We start from the raw sequence: 22,508 nt of genomic DNA, 5'->3' as shown, positions 1-22,508 counted from the left end.
TGGTTAGACCGACCTCCTAAAGTCGAGAGCCCTTTGTCCCTTCTCCTTGGGAGTATGTGGGAACTTCTCATCCTTGCCTTTCTTCAAACTTTCACAAGATGGGTTTCGCTCCCTTCGCTCCTCTACCTGCACCCACAAAGGAGCTGTATGACAAACTAAAAGCTCATCGGACCTGGGGATATGTTATCTATCGCACCACCTATTCCCCTCAATCTGACGCCCACTTCTCCACTGTCGTCAAGTATCTCGAAGCTTGTATCAAAAGATCATTCTTCGGGGAATGCGAATGGAATAATAAGTCGTCGCCCGGGGTAAATCCCGTCCTTTACCAGGAGATCTGGGCGCAACATAGTCCAACCATCATGGAAGATGCGGCGCAATTCGATGGTGCCTCGCTTGATACAATACGCGCTCACTTTGAGGCCTGGGTCGATGCACAGGGTCAGCGCGATAAATTCAACAAATATCGAATGTGTATGATCATTGATGAGGAATGCCTGCAGACGCTGCTGGGCACTTCGGCGGAGGTCTTAGAGCAGGACACCAATAACGAAAGATACAAGACAGTGCGTTATGTGAAGGTCCTCGAAGCGTGGCCTGAAATCGATCAATATGACACCTTTCCGGGATGGATGAAATGTCGTTCGCTGCTGCTATGGGATCTATGGTTGATGATGTGCGATCTTGACGAGGTGAGAATGTCCTGGGAAAAGATTGATGCAGAAGATGATGGGGTGTATTGCGGTTGAATGGTGAAGAGTTAAAATTACTAGGAATACGAAATTTCAACTTCTATCCTAGCGCAACGAACAATACGTTGTGATATCACTCGATACAAGGCAGTGGGAATCAAATAATCGGCAACTTGACCCAATACTTGGGTCCATACTGATCATCCAAGTTAGCCCTGTTTTAGATCGATTTATACCTATTGAAATGAGAAGAGCGCGATGGCGGCCTGACACAGACAGGACGAGAAGACTACGACACTGAGGGGAGCAGTGGTGGGCACATGGGATGACCTATGAAGCCACAAGAGGAAACAGATGCTGAATCACAAGGAGTGTGTAGGTCGCTAAATCTCACTACTGGTAACATAGCAGAAATACCTCTCAGACCTAGTGTAGATACCTGAGGCATATATGGATCGGCGTAGGTACAGAGCAGATCTTGAACCCTGAGTCCTATAAGTCTCCGTGGACCAATTAGACTCGCATTCTGGCTTGTAGGCCTCGGGCCTTTTTTCACTTGCATCCGACAAGCTTTGCACGATTATTTGTGCAGAGCGAGTTGGAAAGGTATGTTCAATGGAATTCAGCGAGGGCTTAAACGTTTCTTGATCTTTTGGACCTGGCCAGTAAGAGCTGCGGTCAAAATTTGCTATTAAGATCACTACATACGTAATGCATTGGCAGGCGAAAACAGTTACTGAAACAAATATGAAGAAGGCTCGGGCACAGGGATGATTCCCGAGCCTACTCGTCATTTATGCCTGACGGTCTATGCATTGCACACATAGTAACAGGCCACATAGGCGTACGTGTCATTGAAACTGCAAATGGCTATGGCGCTAAATCGTTCAGCCAAGTTCTCTTTTCCACGAGTAACCTTCGGATAAGACGGCAACCGGAAACTCGGCATACTTATTACCTCACACCAGGCATGAACCTCACACCAGGCATGAACCTCACACCAGGCATGACACTGTATGGTATAAATTCTACATATCTGCGGTTGTCTCCATGATCCATGATCAAAAACTTATCAAATGACCACAATTGCAATTCAAAATGAGTCTCATTGATATCCATCACCACTTCGTCCCCGAATTTTATGCTCAAGGTATATCACAACAACCCCCTCCCAACAAGAATAAGATTCTGACCACATTTTCACAGCTGTCAAGGATGCTGGAGGTGACCCTTCTGGTTGGCCGACACCTTCCTGGTCAGCCGAGGGCGACATTAGCTTCATGGACAAGATTGGTGTCACCAAGGCTATCTTGTCGCTGACCGCGCCTGGAGCAGTCATCGCCCCAACGACCGAGAAGAGAAGAGAACTGGCCCGCAAGGCCAACGAGTTTGCTGCAGCCAAGCGTGATGAAGACCCACAGAAATGGGGCTTTTTTGCATCGTTGCCTTGCCTTCTTGATACTGAGGGCGCTCTGGCGGAGATAAAGTACGCCCTAGATGTCTTGAAGGCCGAAGGTGTGATTTTGTTCACAAGATACGGCTCTGGGAATCACTACCTTGGTAGCCCTGAATTCAAGCCTATCTGGGAGGAATTAAATTCCAGAAAGGCTGTGGTCTTCATTCACCCTACTCATCCCGCTGATACGACTCGAGTCAACCATCTCCTACCGCAGCCAGCCATTGATTATCCCCATGAGACCACCAGATGTGCTGTCGACATGATAATCACCAACACGAAGAGAAGTTATCCAGACTGCAAAGTGATTCTCTCCCATGCCGGAGGTACCCTGCCCTTTTTGATTACGCGTATCTGTACTGTGTCGAAGGAAGCCGCTGCAACGGCCCGCATTTATGGGAAATCCTCCGAGGAGATCATGGAAGACTTCCGATCATTCTACTTTGACTTGGCCCTCTCCAGTTCCGAGGCCGTACTCAAACTGGTCCTCGACGTTATTCCCCATGATCATCTCACTTATGGTAATGCTTTTTCGATCCTCCGTTGTAACTTCAGTTGCTAAAATATCCCGCAGGTTCTGACTATCCTTACGCGTCTCCTGACAAATCACTTGGCTTCAAGCAAATTCTAGACGGTTTCCCGCTTGACCCAGAGCTACGCGATAAGATCTACTTTGGAAATGCGGAATCTCTCTTCAAAAAACCACAGTAATATGGCACTAGGATAGTCAAGCAGTCTTAACTTTGAAAACGTTTGGCTCGTCGTGTGATGGAAGATAATATCGAAATTGAACTTCATGAATGATTAAATGAGCCATCTTTTTGAGACATTCTTCTATAGCTTTTCTTAAGGTGTATCTGAACTCGACGTGCCATAGTTCCGCGGTAACTACGGAGTATACTTCCATCAAAACAGTCATTATGATTACCGGTCAAAGATCAACCTCGGTTGTTACGTACAACAGTCTACGTATGTTGTACTTTGGTATCATTTTCGGTCCGACTGTGGTAGGCAAGATTGCCAGAAGCAGGTTAGGCAAATCACTAGTTTCCTACCTCTGGATCCACTGAAGTGGAATGCAATTGCGATGAACAGCACACAAGGCATCCGTACCGTTGAGAGGTCCAAGCACCCGGGATAGATTCCATAGTGATTCTCAAATAGTCTGGGGAATTTATGACTTTCATTGGGCGACAAGCGGACCTCGCGTACCCGGACCCCAAAGCTTGAATTTGGCCGCTTTCTGCTCCTCCTCCCAATCAGACGCCTGCTATCCCCAGATCCGCGGAATCGATGCCGAAATGCAGGATATCATGGCTCTGGACAGTTCGGGATGAGAACCGAAAGTATAAACTTGGCTCCTTTCTGTGGGGAATGACACTATTCCCCCGCGGTATACTAGATTCGGACGAGTTAGGAAACCCTAGCATATAGAGTCAAGAATGGGAGATATAGTTATAAAAGGAGGTGAACTGACTGGGTTCTTCGAGCAGCCAAACTACCAGGCGCAAGTTCTCTAAGCCTTGATCCAATCTTATAATAGGACATAGGAAACTTGCTTTCACCAATTCCAGTCCTTCCCCCACAAATATGAGCGACACGGCTTCTGGTGCCCTTCAGCCAAAGAACCCCTTCCAGCATTTGGAGTCAATTGAATCGGGTCCTCCTGTCCCATTGGAAGGAACAATATCTTCATCGTCAATGGAACCGGCTGCTCGCCAAGCTCTCGACTGTTCACCATGGAAGAAAAATGCCATGATCTTAATGATCTCATTTCATTCCATGATTTCTGTGTTCATGGCAGCAGGAATTGTGCCAGCAGCTTCTTCAATGGCAAATTCTTATGGCGTGTCCGTTGCTGACGCAAGCTACCTGGTGTCCGCTCAAGTAAGTATCTCTTCGGAATGGTCCCAGTGTAAATCGGGTCTGTTGATAAGAATACCATTTAGATCATACTCCTTGGAATAGCACCGATCTTGTGGATTGTCATCATGGAAAGATATGACCGCCATTATGTCCTTGTATTTTCGGTCCTTGCGAGTATGGTGTGCAATATCGGAGGCGCCCGGTGCGAGACTTACGGTAGCCAGATGGTCACTCGTGTTTTGACAGCAGCTTTCATATCTCCACCCATTGGAATGGGCAGTGGAGTGATAGCGAAATTATCTACTCCGGATGAATATGCCCAGAAGGTAGGATGGTGGGTTTTGATGACTATCCTCGGTACCCCGGCAGGTCCCTTTATTATGGGGTTCGTGGTGCAGCACTCTCGAGTGGAGTTCATATTTTGGATATATGCCATCATCAATCTCTTGCAAGCGTTGGCTTATATCTATCTCGGTGGGGAGACGCTTCGTGTCACAGTATTCGAGAATAATGCAGCAGAGGAAAAGATCTCGATTTTCCGAACGTTTGCGAATAGGCTACTGCCCAAACGATTTGATACGCGTCCGATGAGGATATCGGACTTTGTGTCTCCATTTCGCATAGCCAAAAACCCTCGGATCTTGATAGCAGCGCTAGCTACTGCTATCACCTTCTGCTATGCAAATATCGTCTTCGTGGTCGAGATGCCCCTCACCTTTGGGGAGAAATTTCATCTGAATGCTCAACAAACCGGTCTCCAATTCATTCCCATCATAATCGGGTGTGTGATTGGAGAGCAGATTGGTGGTCCAATGTCCGACTACTTCATGAAGATTTATCGAAAGCGCAAAGGCCGAGTCTGTCCAGCCGACCGCCTCTGGCTGACTTATATTGGCTTCCTCACTATCATTGCTGGGCAGCTCGTCTGGGGATTTCAACTTGAGAAAGCGAAAAACTGGAATGTAACTCCTTGTGTGGGAATTGCCATTGCCAGTTTCGGCAATCAGATTCAGTCTACCATCCTCACTGCATATGCCATCGATACTTCGCCCGGGGACTCTGCCTCAATCGGAGTGCTGTTTAACGTTATCAGGCTACTTTATGGTTTTGTTCGTCATTCTTCAACTCAGCACCTATTCTCTCGCTAACGAAGATGTTAGGCCGGCCCTTTCTATTTCCCACACATGTTTGATACTTTAGGTTTCACTGGTACGGCCGGGGTTATGAGTGGAATTGTGGTTGTATGTGGAATCATCCCAACATTGATTATCCAGGTTACCAGTCCACGGGAATGATTCCGCAACGAGAAAAAAACTTGAATTATGTGCTTTGGCAGGAAGGAGACCGAGGCAAGTCAAGCAAGTCAAGCAAGTAAAGTCCAAACGATCAGTGTATACTGGCTGTCTCAAGCCACCATGTCGGGCAGATTTGCCGGTAATTCATTCAACTTCCTCTTCGGCGAGTATTTAATAATAGTTTGCTCAGCCCACATTCCTCAGGCTGATATTACATCTACCTGTTTTTCATTTTATGTCTGTACTAGACCTCCCCAAAACCCACAAAGCCCATACTATGGCCCAACCCAACCCAACCCGCAAATAGGTTCGGCTCTAGGCCCGGACCGGGGCTCACTAAGTCCATAATGGGGGCCCATTGGACCCAATTAGCACCAAACGCTGTAAATATCTTGAAAGATTACTTACTCTATCTTGAAGCCCCGTGTTTAACTCTTATATCGTAGTAATATTTTATTGTTTTTATTAAAAGGCTTAATTAATAAGTCATTGATACTACCTAAGTTGAATTTATATATTACTTCTAAATTTACGAGAAAACGTGTGATTTGGATTATTTTTAAAATACAGAGGTTTACTTATATTATGGTGGTACTCCTAGACAATTCTGGAAGATATATATCTACTATTAGAATATTAAAATTAAGTATCTTTCGCGATATCTCGACCTCTGGGAGTTAGAATTTATCCAAAGTTTAATTATATATCTACTTAACTATTTGAAACTTATACTCTGAGTTTCAATCGCTATAAAGCTAGTAGGAGGTTAGAATACAAGTATCACAAGTCGTCGGGTTATAAGCGCCAAGACTCCCTTAATGGGCCATGATGGACGATGAAGGGCCCTTATATATAGCCCATCATAGCCTATAGCCCACTGCTGGTTAAGCCTCGGCCCCCATTTATGGGGTTTGCGGAGGTCAAGTCTGTACTATGCCTATCACATCCCCCTTCCCCTAATCAACATCCCAAACGCAAGGGTGTCTGTCATGTTATCACACAGAAACAGCATTACCAACATTCTGTAGCAGAGGGCCAGTGATAATTGACACTTAGGATGGGATGCTGGTGCATATGGAAACGGTGATCGCATTCTTGCTTTTTTACCATTCTATAATAACACGCAAAGGAGATGCTCTGAAATTTTCAATTAATAACGGCTCCTCAGGACGGTCTATTCTGATAACCCAGGCGCTCTACACAGGCTATGGTCTGTTTGTGATGACCCAGTTTAATATCGCGAGGTGGTGTGCACACGTGCAGAACCATCGCATCACATTTGCCTTCATCGTGCCACCCATGGCGGTGGCTTCTAGCCAAACATCCGGTGATCGAGAAGTTTGATTTATCAAGCCTGCGTACGATGACCTCGGGGGCAGCGCCATTGACTCAAGAGTTAGTGGGGGCGGTCTATTCCCGCATCAAAGTTGGAATCAAGCAGGATTATGGACTAAGTGAGACGAGTCCCCGGGGCCAGCTACATAGTATAAACGACCCTATAGGGGCTAATCCCTTCTAGGTATAGACTGCGATGGGCTGAATGTATCAGTGTTGCTCACTGATTGGACACGTGACTGATCTGAGCATGATCACTGATCTGAGTCCGTGCTGGCATCTACTCAGTGAGCCGGAGCACCCTCATAAAAGCGGCGGCAGATCAAATAGGAAAGCCCACACGCCAGGGCAAATCTGGTACGTATAGATACCTATGTCTGGTATGAGCCTGCTGTATTATACCAAGAATTCATCTTTTCCCTCATCCATGCTACATGATAGATTTTTTGGTAGTCTTTAATACATTCTTATAATGTGCCAAGCGGCTTGTCTATTCAGAAAATTCGATGGTCATGTCCCAAACACAAAGAAATACTAAACTCGTGCATTGGCATCCACCACCTCACCTCAGGAACGTTGGACCCAGGCGCAAAGTACCAAACTCGTGGATATTGCACTGCTCGATGGGAGTAGTATATAATTGACATCGACTCAAGGTCATGGGAAGATGCATGAATACGGGACAATATACCTGACTAGGGCAGAGAATAAATTTATTTGCTACAGTACGCGAACGGTGGTATTCGGAATGAAGCGGAAGTAGAAAAACACAAAACTTATCAGCTGGCTGGGAATCATCATCAGTTGCAGCGTGACATGAACAAATATCGCGAAAGCCCTGGAGGATTGTCCCATAATGAATACAAGTCAAGGCGAGATAAAACGGCGCTAGGTTCGAGATTGTGAAAGAGCGCCCGGGTTAGTAGGATATCAAGCGTCATCCTCGGCGGGCACTGCCCCGGATTCCGGGCCTGACCCTGTGGGTTCTGCTGGGGCGGATGCATCGCCCGCCTCGGGTGGTACATAGTACGGAAGCCCTTCCTCGCCAGCATCTAGACGCATGAGGAATGTCTCCCAGAGTTCGATCAACTGTATTTGGGGTTAGTTGGATGAAATGGATCCGCAATAGTTTTGGGGGGGGAATAAAGTACCTCTTTCTGAGCTTCAACTGCACTTTCAAGGAATGTTTCCACGCCAGACTTGAAGTCCTCCACCTTCTCCTTCTCGAACCGTTGGAGCTCGCTTCGCATGAGTCGGCCCATATCCTCGAAGAGCAACCGTGTTTGGTGGACTTTACGCTCTGCATCTGCGACGTCGGCACTGGCTTGGTTCAAGCGGTCTTGTTGAGTCTTGCCCTGGCGAAGTAGCTTGTCTTGGGTATTCTTGCGCTTCTGCAGGTCGGACTCCGCCGAATGCCAGGTATGGAAGGCTTTTTGCCTCTGCGTGAAAGCCATCTTGACACTGCCAATTAACCGGATATATTCATCGATTGTGATTCCAAGCGTCAGAACATCCTGCTGCGCTTGTCGATCATAAAGTTCCCGAATGCGCAATTGAAGTTCTGACAAGCCTTCCAATGGAGAGGAGAGGGCAGGAGACAGCTCGACAGCAGATAAGGCATGCAATGAGCTCGAAAAGTCGCCTGCGGCCTCGGACAGTCCCTTTCGTTGTAGAACCACAGTGTCCATTGACTTCAAAAGAGCCTTCAGCTGGTTCTCCAATGCATCCAAGTAGACTTTTCGGTCGTGGAACCACTATCTATATGTGAGCAGACGAGGCCGAAATGTCAGAAACGATTCACTTACATCGTCGTGTTCCACAAACTTGCTTCCTCCTCCAACGGAGATCCCAAAGGAGCTCAGCATTCCCTTGCTTGGGCCAATGTCGGGCTCTCGGTTTTCCTTATTCTTAACATCAACGGTGAAAGCTTCACTTTCCAGGAAGATTTTAAGATCGCCATCATTTTGAAGAATGGGATGACCGGCAATCTTGTTAAGCATTCGTTCCAAAGCAGCTCTCCTCGATTCTACAAAGTTGGTATCGAAGCGGCCGACTGCCTGCTTCTCGGGCGGAGGTGCAACAACAACTCCGGGGTTATTGCCGTGTAGGGAGTTATAGAGCCAGAGGAAATCACGGTATCGGCGGCTGACGGTGAACTCAGGTTGACGATAAGCCTTAGATGTTGTCTATCCATGCCAATGACTGTCAGCTTTCTCTTTTTAACCCCTAGCTTTCACGTCCGTGTGTTTCAATTACCTTCGTCGAAACTTGATAAACAATGTGACTACTTGTCAGGTCTCCCACTTTGTGCGGATCTCCAACATAGATCTGGAAAGTCGGCTTCGCAGCCTGCTCCACGCTCATGCTAGGCTGTGTCTGTCTTTTTGGTCCATCGGTCTGCACCGGCGGTTGCACGGGAGGGGGTCCTCGGAAGCCCGCGCTCCCCTCTTCTGCATTAACCGAGTCCGTTGCTCCCACTGCGCCGGTTGCCTGGGAGGGAGAGGAGATTGGCCGTGCGCCACGTCCGGCAAATGGTTCCTTCTGGGGTGGTGCTGGTGCCTCGTCTGTGGGCGTTGGGGTGGCCTCGGCGGGCGCCTCTCCCAATGGACCGAGAGGGTCGACGGAATCATCGACGGATTCGAGTTTAGTGGCTTGCGCGTTGATCTTGCGTGTTCCTCGTGGGCCTCTTCTTCCTGGTACGCGTACAGCGGGCGAGCTGTCTGATGCGGGGGTTTGTGCAGCTGCTGTATGGTAGAGTGTGCTTAGTGAGAGGTCGTTGAAAGAGCGGGACAAGCCGAATAGAACATACCAGCTCCCTGAGTTCCGGGTTTGGAGGAGTCATCGCTGGGCTTGAACTGTGAAGGCTCATCTGCATCATAAATCAGACTGCGATTCAATGAGTTGTGGTATCACGACTGCCTACCGCCCCACGGAGAATCTCCAGAGTCGAGATCCATTGTTACCGGTACGAGATTGAAGCGAAATAAATGTGACACCGACCGGTATATGAATCAAATTAAGATTAATGTTGGTTCAATCGGAGCTTTGAGGATGTATGGAGTTGGAGAGGGAGCTGGTTGGAGTGGAGGCTGATCCGCATCCTTAGTCACTCACGGGATCCAGTCCACCCCATGTGGTATTTCCCTGACTTGTTCAACTACTTTGCCATTGGCACTACTTTTTGATGAGCTGGGGGATATTCATTTATATTTATGTCAAATCCAGTCCATTCGATGTCACTCAGTACCCAATGGCCTCCATACAGCCCCTGGCCAGTTTGTTCTAAGTGTCCATGTCGCACTACGTCACATCATTTCAATTGGAGCTTCTTAATGCCGGGGTAATCTATCCACGAGTTTCCAGTAGCTCAAATCACTTGGCATAGAGGGGCCACTAGAAAGCGCGCAGTATCTATTTGACCCACGGGAGGCCCAGCTTGTGCATTTCAACAGCCAGCTGGAAGATGTAATCCAGACTCTCACATTGAGTCTTCGCCTTGGCAGTGTTATCACCCCAGACGTAACTACAGGAATCAGCATCAATATCACATGGGGCGAGAATACTATCACTCACATTCCGTGCCTCCGGACAAGTACCGCGTATGTGTCGGGATACTTGTTCATGGCTGCCTCCAAACCGCTAGTGAGGTCTTCTTCAAAGGCGGTGTTTTCAATAATAGGAATTTTCAAAGTATCGAAGAACCCAAGCATGCCCTTTCCTTTACCGCGTGGAATACCCTTGATCTGCTCGATGTTGCTGATCTCGAAGCAAGCATCGGGGCCCTTTTCCCGCTCTACCAGCAGCGTAACTAGAACCGCCCATTGCGAGTGGGTGTGGATGCAACAGCCAGCACCCTGCTCAAAGGCAGTCAGGAATAGTGGGGTACAGGCGGAGGGGTTGAGCTTGAGGGGCTTGCGGATGTAGCTGCGGTCCGAGGCAGGGTACTTTGGGGTGGGCCATTGGAGCACGAAGATGTTGTCAGGCTTCATCAATTCCTTCTGGACTCCAGATGGGGCGATAAATATGTGGTCACCTTGGCGGATCGAGGTCTAGTATTCCATCAGCGGGGCACTGTTGCACTTTTTTTTCCCTTGCAAGTATAAGCTTACACCACCTCCAGTGCCGGTAACCCATCCCCAGTTGTAGAATTTGCGGCAGAGCTCTGGAATAAGGTTGGCTGGGTGTTCGGGGTCCTCAGATTGGACCAAGTGGTCGTTGTTCGTTGCGACGGTTTGATCTGCGGGGCACATGATGGGCTGCGACAGATGAGCGTAAGCTAAGGTAGACAATTCCAAAGTCTGGAGCAAATGTAAGACAACTTACCAATTTTGCTGTTGTCCAGGGGAAATGGGCTATTTGCGCCGAACGTGCCGAGTAACCAATGGACGTTTGGGGGAGAGAGAAAGTAATTGGGGAAATCTGCAGACAATAAATATTCGTACAACGGACTACAATACATATTCGGCACATTTGATATCGCTCGACATTTCGCAATTCTGCAAGAAGGTATGTATAGTCTCTGACCTCTTGAAATATCCCTTCCATTGAAAAAACAAAAAAACAAAAATAAAACAATCCTACTAGGAATTGAAATCCGAACTAGTTAGTTAAGTATTTCGGGGTTGTTGCCTGAGGCATAAAGCATGTGTCACCTATGGACTCCCCAAGGATGGTATCCCGAGAATGTTCGGGTGATAGTCAAGAAATACACAACATATATTCAAGTGGCTTAAACCTATTTGGTGCTATACAACTGCAGATATTAAAGAAAAATATATGTCTAGTTCTAATGGAATAGAGGGTTTCAAACGGCTTGACCTCTTTCGGGCTGTATAGGGAAAAACTAAATAGCACGTCTTCGCTATATTGTATAGATTTGCCGAATTGAACCATCAAGGATCAACAACAAGCTATTGGGTGGTGTTACTAATGAGCTACATAGTCCTATTAGTTTGCCTAATGCTACTTACTGCATGTACTCTGTACATACGTAGATGTATTGGACGGATATAATCCATCATTCATAACAATAAACGTTTGAGTGGGGGGAACAGAATAATCGGGGAGATCTGCACTGGGACAATACATTTGGGAGAACATTGTACCTGGATTCAGCATATTAAATATCTCGATACCCGATAATTGTTATACTCTAAATATGAAATAAAAGAGATAGTCTCTCATCTCAAATTGAAAATAACTTCTATATTTACTTCAATAATAAGCAGAAGAAATCAATAAATAGATATTCTATGTAGAATAAGATCGAAACTTGTGTGTACACGCCCTAGTCCCGATTGGGGAGCTTAGTGAAGAGGCCACCTGGACCTTCCCCCAGCGTCCGCTTTCTATAAAACCACATCTCCTCTTTTCGTCACTTTGGTGCTGTGCGCTCCACTTTCATTCCTTCTATTGTTCACAATGCGCTTCAATACTGCGTTAACATCGGCTCTGGTCTCTTCCGCCAGCCTCATGGGTTACGCCCATGCGGAGGAGGAGACTGCAGATGCCACTGTCATTGAGAGACCTACCTTTACTGTATGCATCTAGTAGCTCACCCTCTTCACTCTTCTTTGCTAACTCGTTCCAGCCTACCAGCCTCAAAGCTCCCTTCCTGGAGCAATTCACAGACGACTGGGAGTCTCGGTGGAAGCCTTCCCACGCGAAGAAGGATGACAAGTCCGAGGAGGAGTGGGCTTACGTCGGTGAATGGGCAGTCGAGGAGCCCTCTGTTTTCAAGGGCATCGATGGCGATAAGGGTTTGGTCGTGAAGAACGTCGCAGCTCACCATGCCATCTCCGCCAAGTTCCCCAAGAAGATTGACAACAAGGGCAAGACTCTGGTGGTTCAGTATGAGGTCAAGCCGCAGAGTGAGTCATGACCGTTCACATTTGCTCGCGTTTACATGTGCTGACTGAATTGTTCTCATATTAGACTCCCTGGTTTGCGGCGGTGCCTACCTTAAGCTCCTTCAGGAGAACAAGAAGCTCCACCAGGAGGAGTTCTCCAACGGCACCCCCTATGTCATCATGTTCGGCCCCGATAAGTGCGGTGCCACTAACAAGGTTCACTTCATCTTCCGCCACAAGAACCCCAAGACCGGCGAATACGAGGAGAAGCACCTGAAGACTCCCCCGTGGCCCGCACCAACAAGGTCACCTCCCTCTACACCCTGATCGTCAACCCCGATCAGACCTTCGAGATCTTGATCAACGGCGACTCTTCCAAGAAGGGCAGTCTTCTCGAGGACTTCAACCCCCCCGTCAACCCTGAGAGGGAGATTGACGACCCCAAGGACTCTAAGCCCGCCGACTGGGTCGATGAGGTCAAGATCGCCGATCCCGAAGCCACCAAGCCCGCTGACTGGGATGAGGAGGCTCCCTTTGAGATCCTTGATGAGGAGGCCACTCAGCCCGCCGACTGGCTGGAGGATGAGGCCGACAGCATTCCTGACCCCGAGGCTGAGAAGCCCGAGGATTGGGATGACGAGGAGGATGGAGACTGGCTCGCCCCTACTGTCCCCAACCCTAAGTGTGCCGATGTCTCTGGCTGTGGCACTTGGACCCGCCCTATGATCAAGAACCCCGAGTACAAGGGCAAGTGGGAGGCTCCTCTCATCGACAACCCTGCCTACAAGGGTGTCTGGGCTCCCCGCAAGATCAAGAACCCCGCCTACTTTGAGGACAAGACTCCATCCAACCTTGAGCCCATGGGCGCTATTGGCTTCGAGATCTGGACCATGCAGAATGACATTCTGTTTGACAACATCTACGTTGGTCACTCCGTTGAGGACGCTGAGAAGCTCCGCAAGGAGACTTTCGATGTCAAGTTCCCCATCGAGGAGGCTGAGGAGGAGGCTACCAAGCCCAAGCCCGAGGCCAACGAAGAGGGTACCACCGCCACCTTCAAGGAAGATCCCGTCTCCTTCGTCCGTCAGAAGGTCAGCCACTTCGTCGAGCTCGCCAAGGAGGACCCCATCTATGCTGCCAAGACCCTCCCTGAGGTTGCCGGTGGCCTAGGTGCGCTTCTCTTGACCATGATTCTCCTCGTTGTGGGTGCCATCAGTGCCAGCAGCCCTGCCCCCGCGGCCGAGAAGAAGGGCAAGCAGCCCGCTGCTGCTCCTAAGGAGAAGAAGGGCGAGGCTGTCAGCTCCTCCACTGAGACCAACAAGGGCGGTGCTACCAAGCGTACTACCCGATCCTCCGCCGAGTAAATGCGATAATTGGAAACCAATTATACGCAGAAAAGAATCTTAACCCATAAATCCAACCAGCGAAGAGATTTGCTGTGTCTCGGCCGATGTAGTTGTCAGAAGGTTCATGAAGAACATTGGAGGCCCGATTTGTATACTTCTATTTCTACTTAGTATCCACTTTCTCGGAAACAATCACCTTGCCTTTGGCATAACTAAGAGATTTTATCCCTATAATGATGTGCAAGAGGTAAAGTAAAATATGAGAAATGGGAGTACCTTCCTAATTGACTTGGTCACTTGCCTACATACGTCTAGTACCAACGCGATAGTTCGGAAAAACAATATACGCGATTAGACGCCTCGGTGATTCGAGAGTCGCATGGGAGCCTGTGATTGGCTACAAATACCGAAATGGTACCTTATCTGGGGGTCATTTGTACAACGTGGGGAATGCCCGCTCTATGACTAAGGGCGGTTGACCTCGGGCCTGGGGTAACCTTAGATATATGATTCCCGAGGACCCGAATTGTCCTTTATATTTCTCTGTGTCCTACTCCTCCTGCTTTTGTTTTCTTTTCCTACAAGTCATCACTCATAATTGAATTCATCATGGCTGCTTGTCGGTCCATTTCCCGTTCCATCCCCGCTCTCCGCGGAGTTCCCCGCACGGTGGCGGTGACTGCCAGAGCTGCATCTTCGAGATCTCTCACTACTACTTCACTTGCCAGTCTGGCCTCCCGCAGAACAGTTGTACCCTCCACATCACTCTCTGCCACTCGTCGCTTGCACGCAACAGCCCAGCGGCTCGTCACCGCAACCACCTCAGCTGACTCCACCGCTACTGAATACCCAACAAGCCACCAAAAGATCACCAACCCCATTGACACAGCTAACTTCATTGACAATGAATTTGTGTCATCCAAAGCAACCAAGTGGATTGATCTCCATGATCCTGCCACCAACAACCTGGTCACCCGTGTGCCTCAGAGCACAGATGCGGAGCTGAAGGCCGCTGTGGAGTCGGCCGAGAAGGCCTTCCCCGCTTGGAGAGCCACCAGCATTATGGCCAGACAGCAAATTATCTTCAAGTTTACTAACCTCATTCGTACCCACTGGGACCGATTGGCCGCGTCTATCACCCTTGAGCAGGGCAAGACCTTCGCTGATGCCAAGGGTGATGTTCTCCGTGGCCTTCAGGTCGCCGAGACCGCCTGTGGTATCACCACCCAGATGACCGGCGAGGTTTTGGAGGTAGCCAAGGATATGGAGACACGAAGCTACCGCGAGCCCCTTGGTGTCGTGGCTGCTATTTGCCCCTTCAGTAAGCTGCTTATATCAACTTTTGCAATCTGTCCACATATATGCTAATTATTACCAAGACTTCCCTGCTATGATTCCTCTTTGGTCTATTCCCGTCGCTACTGTGACTGGTAACTGCTTGGTCATGAAGCCATCCGAGAGGGACCCCGGTGCTGCTATGATCCTTGCCGAACTTGCCAAGGAGGCCGGTTTCCCTCCCGGTGTGATTAACATCATCCACGGCGCTGCCCCCACTGTGGACTTCATCCTTGATGAGCCTGCCATCAAGGCTATCAGCTTTGTTGGTAGCAACCGTGCTGGCGAATATATCTACAGCCGTGGCTCTGCTAATGGCAAGCGCGTGCAAGCCAACTTGGGTGCTAAGAACCACGCCGCCGTCCTACCCGACGCTAATAAGAACCATGCTCTGAACGCCATTGTCGGTGCTGCATTTGGTGCTGCTGGTCAGCGCTGCATGGCATTGAGCACCTGCGTTATGGTTGGCGAGACTAAGGAATGGTTGCCTGAGATCGCCGAGCGGGCTAAGGCCCTGGTCGTGAACGGTGGCTTTGAGGAGGGTGCTGACCTCGGCCCTGTGATCAGCCCTGAGAGCAAGAAGCGTATTGAAGACTTGATCACTAGCGCCGAGGAAGAGGGTGCGACTATCATGCTGGATGGCCGTGGGTTCAAGCCCGAGAAATACCCCAACGGTAACTTTGTAAGTCACACCACAGAAAATACTCTGCTATAGAGCCTAAACTAATTATACCTCTGCAGGTTGGCCCAACTATCATCACTAATGTCACCCCCGATATGAAGTGCTACAAGGAGGAGATCTTCGGTCCTGTTCTCGTGTGTCTCAACGTCGAGACCCTTGACGACGCTATTGATGTGATCAACGCCAACGAATACGGCAATGGTGCTGCCATCTTCACCCGCTCCGGCTCAACCGCCTCCAAGTTCCAGAAGGACTGCGAGGCTGGCCAACTCGGTATCAACGTGCCCATTCCCGTCCCTCTTCCCATGTTCTCTTTCACCGGCAACAAGAAGAGTATTGCCGGCGGTGGTGCCAACACTTTCTATGGCAAGCCCGGCTTGCAGTTCTATACCCAGCAGAAGACTGTGACTAGCTTCTGGAAGAGTGAGGATGCGATCAGCAACAAGGCTACCGTGGTGATGCCTACTCACTCATAAAAATCTTGGTGCCTGTCTCTTGCTTTCTTGATCTTCTTTTAGCCTATCATTCGCATGGTAAAATTCGTCTTTTTTTGTTAAACAAAATACACGCCTTATGGATCTCCATGAATGTATCTGAACCATATGCTTTGTTATACAACGCATCATTCATGCATATGGACATGAATGACCAGATTGAATGTGCATGCAGTATGTTAATGATATCGATTCTCAAAAATGAAACAAACCATACTCCCTGTACTTCATCCTATCAGCTCGGCTATAACATGTCTATGATGAAAGTTAGGAACTCTCTAGACACGAATTATCATCAAAGTAAATTGGCAGGTTGAATGCTAGTATATTGACCTGTAGTTTAGAGCAAACTAAGAAACCGAAAACCCAAGGTAAAAAAAGATAAAAAAGCCTATATTCAACACACCAGTATCATCTTACTCCTCAGACTTGCGGTCCTTGAAAGCGTAGACAAGTCTACCAGTAGCAACCTTCCCACCCTTAGAAATAACAATGCGACGAGTATGACGTCTCTCTCCACCAACAGTCTCGAATCCCCAAACCTGCTCGGCAGTCCATCCATTCTCCTCATTCACCACCCAGCTGTGCAAAAACGCACCCTCGCCCTCTTCAGCAAGGAAGCCCTCACTCTTGGATCCATCAATAAGGGTCTCTCCAGTCAAAAACTTCTGTACCTTGGCATCAGAATCCGCCGAGCCGGCCTTAGTCTGAATCTCGATAACAGGGCGCACAGCGCCATCCTCACTCTTAGCACCGGCGATGAAGCGCGAGCGACCCTTCAGCTTGCCGAAGATGTGGTCAACGTGCTCGCGCTCTTCCCAGTCAAGCTTGCGCTCTTCCTTGGTGCCTTGGATGCCGCCTGTGATTACTTGCTGTGCGTCGATATGGGTAAGACTGGGGTTCTCTGCGTCTGCGTACTGCTTGACGTAGATTGTGACTGTTGCGTATGAGAGTGCCTTGCGCATGACCCAGCCCATTCCTTGCTGTCTTTTTGTTAGTAATGTTGCTGGATAGGGGTTTTTATGCATGGTATAATGCAGGGCGGGGATAATTGTTCTGGTTGTGCTTTATATGATTGGCGGGAAAAGTGTGACAGGGTTGAGACTTGGCTGTTTTTATATTTGTGGTAACGTTGGGGGAGTTAGGGCTTGGAGGGGTGCATACCAAAGATAGAAGGGGGTCTGTTGGGTTAGAGTGGGTTGAGTCCTGTTACACATAAGTATTTTGTTCGAGAAATTGAGTTGTGTATAGCCATACCATCTCCCATTTTCCACTCAGGTTCTGGATAGTGACATCAGTAGGGGCGGCCATCTTGAAGGTTGACGTGGTTGATGTATATAGTCGGTGAAATGCGGGGGGGAATATGGGGGAAAGTTGATCAGAATTTCAATTGAAGGGAAACCGGGGTAAAATGAAGAAAAGACAAGAGCTTTCAAGCGATGTCACCTAATATATATAGTTGTCTTGGTCAAATGAATTGAAAAGGCCAATTGCGTCAATTGCATGTGTTCGTTCTTGAATCCGAGGCTTGAGGTCACCTGATTTGCTGACTGTACATGTGATTGAGGAGAGTTCGGTGTTTACTATACTTAGTGAGCTTCAATCCAATCATGTCTTTCAATAAGAAATACGCCGGTCTTCCTGACTTGGTGAGCCAATGTTAACTGTTGATATCCACTGCAATTTCCACTGACCGTGACCCCAGGACCCCTCCCCAGACATATATGAAACCCCCGACTTGACCGACGAAGCATCTACCTTGCCCGTGAGTCCGCCAATTCCACAAAGAGGTGTCACCGGGCCTGACCACTGACCCTTTCCAGACTGCCACTATCCGCACAGACTTCGACCATGATGATGCTGGCTCAAACTCCGATATCGACCGCGAGGGTGTCAACCCGGACCAAGCGCGCATGCACTTCATGGGCGCGGCTGTGGATGCCCGCGATGTCAATTTCTCAGATACCATTTCTCAGAAGCGCCAGGCTTATCGGAGTAAGAGTATTAGTCGCCGCCGTCGGCGGAGACGTGAGGATGGGGTAGAGGAGGTCGGCGACCTGAGTGATAGTGAGGACGAGTCCCTTGAGCGGAGACTCGCGCGGCTACGGAGGGAGGTCGAAGACCTCAAGGTGGAAATGGCCAACAAAACAGACGGCGCAGAGACTGGAAATGGATTGTCACTGGGTCCTGTAGCTGAAAAGTCAGGAGAGAGCCTAGATGACGGCGTTGCGGAGCTGAGCCGCGCTCTGGACAATCTGCACGCTTCGCGAGGTGCAATGAGCTCATCGCACTCGGCTGCGGCGTTGCTATCCCAGAAACTTGCACCTGAGACTCGTCCTGCTACAGACCCAAAGACACAACCCTCAACTGAGACATCAAAGGCAGTCTCCGCAGTGGGGGCCCCAACTGCATCCTCGGCAGGGGTCCTCTCTCACGCGGCAGCATTCGACGGTCGCCTAGCGCTTCTTGAAAGCTCAATCGGTATCTCGAGTTCATCCAATCCCTTCGTCGCCGACGGCATCAACGACTCAACATCACACCCGGTCCTCCCAGCTCTGGACCAACTCACCTCCCGCCTCTCAGCACTCACCGGCCTTCTCGTTGGCACAAACCCAACATCCGCAGTGCCAGGAGTCCCCAATGCCGCGCCAGGGATGACAACCCCACATCTGGAAGCTCTCTCCACCCGAATCCGAAAGTTAACCACCGACGCCGAGGCACTCACTGCTGCCCGCAGAAAAGCCTTTGAAGCCGCAAAGGCCGTCCACAACGCCCGTCTAGCAAGTTCCGACGCCGACGTCGTCCCCGCACTAGAAGCATCGACCAACGACGACCACGCCGCTAAGATCCAAGCCCTCTACACAACCCTCCCAACCATCCAGTCCCTGCACCCCCTGCTACCCAGTGTCCTCGAGCGTCTGCGCTCCCTGCGCGCCTGTCACACCGGTGCAGCCCACGCCGCAGATTCACTCAACGAGCTCGAAAAGCGCCACGCCGAGATGGCGTCGGAGATCGAGCAGTGGCGCGAAGGTCTGACGACCGTCGAAGAGAAGATGAAACAAGGTGAAGCTGCTCTCCGCTCTAACGTGGAGACTGTTGAGCCCTGGGTGCGTGACTTGGAATCTCGTTTGGCGCGTCTGGAAGGTCCGCCGGCACTGTAATTCATTTCTTGTGTCTACTTGTTTGATCTGCTCCGGGCAGAGGTTTGATGAATAATACCCAGTTGCATGTACTTGTCGAATGTTGAGGGCATATTGTAGTTATCTTCAATCATTAATATCAGTTCCATACCAGATGGGGTTGTTAGTTTTAAATAATACCTAAAGTACTATAATATAAGTGTGGACAGAATATGATCTATTCCTATACTAAATGGGATCCCTCCCTCACCCGTCTCAAGACTTGAACCCTCGGTCTCATCTTGACCTCAACCCACCACCCACGCAATAAAGAATCCCTCACATAATCCCGCAGACCCTCGAACAAATCAACAGCACGCGCACCAGCAATAGCACTAATGACACGCCGCTCAGCAGTTCCCGTAGCAGGAGTCCCAGGCTTCAAAACCGATATCCCCGCAAACGAATCAACTACATGCACCCTCTCCCAGTCAGAAGAAGGAAGCGCACGCCGAAGACTTGTCTCGTCAGCATCCATAAGCCCATTTTCCTCATCCGCCTCAACAACAACGTAATCAAACCGTTCCCAAAACCCACTTGTCGACTTAACAGCCTTGTCTTCAGTTTTGTCATATACCCACCCCGACGAAGGCGGTTGTTGCAAGAAACGCGTTACGCCCGTTTGACAGGCGAGGTTACCCAGATAAACGTTGACAGGAAAGTTGGTTCCAGAATGCAACTTCGTATCGTGTAGGATACTGTGTTGATGATGCATAGCGTCAATAGCCTGGCCACCAGGGTAATTCGCCGCAGACGCGGGAAGAAGCACAAAATTCGACAGACAGAATACGGCGAGAGTCGAGATAGCCAGGGCGCGTGTCGCCAGACGGGCGAAGAGAGAGCGCGAGCGGTGAGTCCAGAGATACCCAGCGCCGAGGGCTGCTACAGCCGTTAGGGAGGGGATGATGTAGACGATGAAGCGCCATTCCTTGTGTGGCTGGAAGCTGTAGAGGGCGACGAAGGAAAGCGCCGGGATTAGAAGTGCCAGAGCGGGGGGATCGTGTTGCTGGTTGGCGGAGGGCGACGGGGATGGCGAGGAGGTAGATGAGGGGATTGAAGAGGAGACGGGGGAGGGCGTTTTGGAAATAGAATGGCCATGGATCTGTGCCCCATTCTGAGGATTGGCCTGCTAGGACATTGAAGCGGAAGGCTTCGAATTCGGGCCAGAGGGGGAAGATTTGCCAGAAGGTGCTGTCGAGGTAAATTGTGAGGGCTAGGCCGGTGATCAGGCCGACCAGGCCTGCGATTATGGTGTGTTGGAGGTTAATTCGTTTTGTTGATAGGAGGAAGAGAGTCTGGGTTCCGACTAGGAGAGCTAGTTCGGAGCGGAAGACTACGCCTGCGACGGTGAGGAGAGCGAGTGCAAGGCCGCATTGATTTTGGTCTTGGGATGTTGGTACAGGGCTTGGGAGGAGCAGACGCATTGCTAGCGTTGTGATGCCGAAGGCGAACATGTTTGATAGTGGCCTTGAGGCGTAGAACATCAGGTGGAACTGGCTTGCTTGGAGTAGGATATACCAGACAGCTGCTGGCTGACCGAAGCTACGACGTAGGCCTCTTGCATAGGCTACTAGAGCGGAGGCATTGAATAAGCCCAGTATAGCGCGAGCTGCATTCCAGTGTTAGCTTGGTTGAACGTATAGCTGTATAGATCCACGCTGCGCACCTAATATCTGTCGGTTGATCCCCTCGCTCAACAAGATCACGGGCTTCGAGAGCATAGCGAGCACCGCAGCGCCAACAGCACTCCGGGGAACAGCCCCCGGGAAAGAGAAGTGATCATAATCGGCGCGATTGAGATTCAGGTCATTAAAGCCATTTGGTAGCCCGTTGGCCAGGATATCATGTACGGCCTGGACGTGGAACGACTCCTCGACTTTGGTGTATGGAGCAACGAGGAGATGGAGGAGAATTAAGGCTGGGAAGAGAAGAGCAAGAACCGCGAATGCTGTATGGAAACAATTAGCTTATCTGATGTTATTATATAGAAAGCGAACGAACCATATCCCATGGTGACTGCATCCGAGAAGAGTGTTATCCGGAGATCTGGCGCCTCCCGCACTTCACCTTCAACATCTTCCTCCACCCGCAACGATGTTTTTCTTCGGTCTTGGGAAGCTCTTTTATGGTATGTACCGTTTATCCCCATTCTTCAGCTCATACTAATCCTAATTCTCAGTCGTCGTCCTCATCATCAATGCGATCGCCGTCCTCTCCGAAGACCGCTTCCTAGCTCGCGGTACGTCCCTCCCCAGCTTCACGCCGACTAGAAGATAAGAATCTAATGAACACCTGCAGTCGGATGGGGTCGCACACAAGCCGAGCCGGGCTTCGGTGCAACATACGATAGCACAAGCGTGAAAGCCAAGTCCGTCAACCTGATCGCCAGTGTGCGGACCGTGATGCGGAGTACGTTTCCCAACCTCCCGCAGCCCAATATAAGCAGAGGACTCTTGCATCCTGGATTGAAGCAATCGGGTTCAATCTTGAATAAACCGCAAGCTGTTCTGCTTCTAAAACTTTGGGACTCCTGCCAGACACTCCAGCCATAGCCCGACGGAATAGCTAACACATCCGCAATCCAGTACCCCTTATCGTCATCAACACGGTCATCATTGTATACGAGCTGATTCTTGGTTAAATTCACTTTCTCGCCATTTCGGAGAATTCCCTCATGGATCCGTCGCGATCAAGCTCATAGCTACCCTACTGCCCGTCAACCTACATAACTGCGCTGTGACCTCCCCCCACCGACGAGTCATTTACAATCAGACACCTCTATATCATTAATGACGCCTAGCGAGACATGCGGCACGATCCACACGAGAAAGGAGCACACTGGGAGCAGAGGAGTGGAACTGGGTTACGTGTAATAGGACCTGAACACAGCGGCACTGCCAGCCGTCTCCTTTATGTTGCGTTGGGTGAAGTACAGGGATAATGGTGGCGTGCAGCGAATAGCTCATCTTCCTCTCCAGT

The 22,508-nt window shown here is 49.7% G+C and overlaps 11 protein-coding genes across 11 annotated transcripts; 7 read left to right on the top strand and 4 right to left on the bottom strand.

The window, feature by feature from the left end:
* Positions 1-98: 98 nt before the first annotated feature.
* Positions 99-749, top strand: N7500_002552 (uncharacterized protein; the record flags this gene model as incomplete). The annotated part of the gene is made up of 1 exon (XM_056673698.1): positions 99-749. One exon carries the CDS (start codon positions 99-101, stop codon positions 747-749), a length of 651 nt encoding a protein of 216 aa, XP_056534223.1.
* Positions 750-1,790: 1,041 nt separating this feature from the next.
* N7500_002551 (amidohydrolase family protein) lies at positions 1,791-2,859 on the top strand (the record flags this gene model as incomplete). The annotated part of the gene is made up of 3 exons (XM_056673697.1): positions 1,791-1,842; positions 1,899-2,669; positions 2,723-2,859. The coding sequence occupies 3 exons, from the start codon at positions 1,791-1,793 to the stop codon at positions 2,857-2,859; spliced, it is 960 nt and encodes a 319-aa protein (XP_056534222.1).
* Positions 2,860-3,738: 879 nt separating this feature from the next.
* N7500_002550 (uncharacterized protein) lies at positions 3,739-5,309 on the top strand (the record flags this gene model as incomplete). The annotated part of the gene is made up of 3 exons (XM_056673696.1): positions 3,739-4,035; positions 4,098-5,123; positions 5,175-5,309. 3 exons carry the CDS (start codon positions 3,739-3,741, stop codon positions 5,307-5,309), a joined length of 1,458 nt encoding a protein of 485 aa, XP_056534221.1.
* Positions 5,310-7,574: 2,265 nt separating this feature from the next.
* Positions 7,575-9,601, bottom strand: N7500_002549 (sorting nexin 1; the record flags this gene model as incomplete). The annotated part of the gene is made up of 6 exons (XM_056673695.1): positions 7,575-7,733; positions 7,796-8,398; positions 8,450-8,830; positions 8,901-9,388; positions 9,454-9,513; positions 9,568-9,601. 6 exons carry the CDS (start codon positions 9,599-9,601, stop codon positions 7,575-7,577), a joined length of 1,725 nt encoding a protein of 574 aa, XP_056534220.1.
* Positions 9,602-10,055: 454 nt separating this feature from the next.
* On the bottom strand, positions 10,056-10,894 carry mde1 (methylthioribulose 1-phosphate dehydratase MDE1; the record flags this gene model as incomplete). The annotated part of the gene is made up of 3 exons (XM_056673694.1): positions 10,056-10,167; positions 10,218-10,693; positions 10,754-10,894. The coding sequence occupies 3 exons, from the start codon at positions 10,892-10,894 to the stop codon at positions 10,056-10,058; spliced, it is 729 nt and encodes a 242-aa protein (XP_056534219.1).
* A 1,171-nt stretch (positions 10,895-12,065) lies between these two features.
* clxA (calnexin) lies at positions 12,066-13,857 on the top strand (the record flags this gene model as incomplete). The annotated part of the gene is given in 4 exon segments (XM_056673693.1): positions 12,066-12,182; positions 12,235-12,514; positions 12,579-12,695; positions 12,710-13,857. The coding sequence occupies 4 exon segments, from the start codon at positions 12,066-12,068 to the stop codon at positions 13,855-13,857; spliced, it is 1,662 nt and encodes a 553-aa protein (XP_056534218.1).
* A 591-nt stretch (positions 13,858-14,448) lies between these two features.
* N7500_002546 (CoA-acylating methylmalonate-semialdehyde dehydrogenase) lies at positions 14,449-16,332 on the top strand (the record flags this gene model as incomplete). The annotated part of the gene is made up of 3 exons (XM_056673692.1): positions 14,449-15,160; positions 15,219-15,856; positions 15,916-16,332. The coding sequence occupies 3 exons, from the start codon at positions 14,449-14,451 to the stop codon at positions 16,330-16,332; spliced, it is 1,767 nt and encodes a 588-aa protein (XP_056534217.1).
* Positions 16,333-16,766: 434 nt separating this feature from the next.
* Positions 16,767-17,661, bottom strand: N7500_002545 (uncharacterized protein; the record flags this gene model as incomplete). The annotated part of the gene is made up of 3 exons (XM_056673691.1): positions 16,767-17,333; positions 17,515-17,556; positions 17,608-17,661. The coding sequence occupies 3 exons, from the start codon at positions 17,659-17,661 to the stop codon at positions 16,767-16,769; spliced, it is 663 nt and encodes a 220-aa protein (XP_056534216.1).
* Positions 17,662-17,960: 299 nt separating this feature from the next.
* N7500_002544 (uncharacterized protein) lies at positions 17,961-19,511 on the top strand (the record flags this gene model as incomplete). Its single annotated transcript, XM_056673690.1, has 3 exons — positions 17,961-17,999; positions 18,056-18,115; positions 18,174-19,511. 3 exons carry the CDS (start codon positions 17,961-17,963, stop codon positions 19,509-19,511), a joined length of 1,437 nt encoding a protein of 478 aa, XP_056534215.1.
* Positions 19,512-19,713: 202 nt separating this feature from the next.
* On the bottom strand, positions 19,714-21,540 carry N7500_002543 (dolichyl-P-Man:Man(7)GlcNAc(2)-PP-dolichol alpha-1,6-mannosyltransferase; the record flags this gene model as incomplete). Its single annotated transcript, XM_056673689.1, has 4 exons — positions 19,714-20,411; positions 20,443-21,138; positions 21,196-21,477; positions 21,531-21,540. The coding sequence occupies 4 exons, from the start codon at positions 21,538-21,540 to the stop codon at positions 19,714-19,716; spliced, it is 1,686 nt and encodes a 561-aa protein (XP_056534214.1).
* An 83-nt stretch (positions 21,541-21,623) lies between these two features.
* On the top strand, positions 21,624-22,170 carry N7500_002542 (YOS1 family protein; the record flags this gene model as incomplete). Its single annotated transcript, XM_056673688.1, has 4 exons — positions 21,624-21,657; positions 21,709-21,768; positions 21,828-21,938; positions 22,115-22,170. The coding sequence occupies 4 exons, from the start codon at positions 21,624-21,626 to the stop codon at positions 22,168-22,170; spliced, it is 261 nt and encodes an 86-aa protein (XP_056534213.1).
* Positions 22,171-22,508: the final 338 nt, after the last annotated feature.

Source organism: Penicillium coprophilum (genome assembly GCF_028826855.1).
Source record: "Penicillium coprophilum strain IBT 35676 chromosome Unknown utg000002l_segment0_segment1, whole genome shotgun sequence".
NCBI classification, from domain to species: domain Eukaryota; kingdom Fungi; phylum Ascomycota; class Eurotiomycetes; order Eurotiales; family Aspergillaceae; genus Penicillium; species Penicillium coprophilum.
This window is presented reverse-complemented; position numbering and strand designations above follow the sequence as displayed.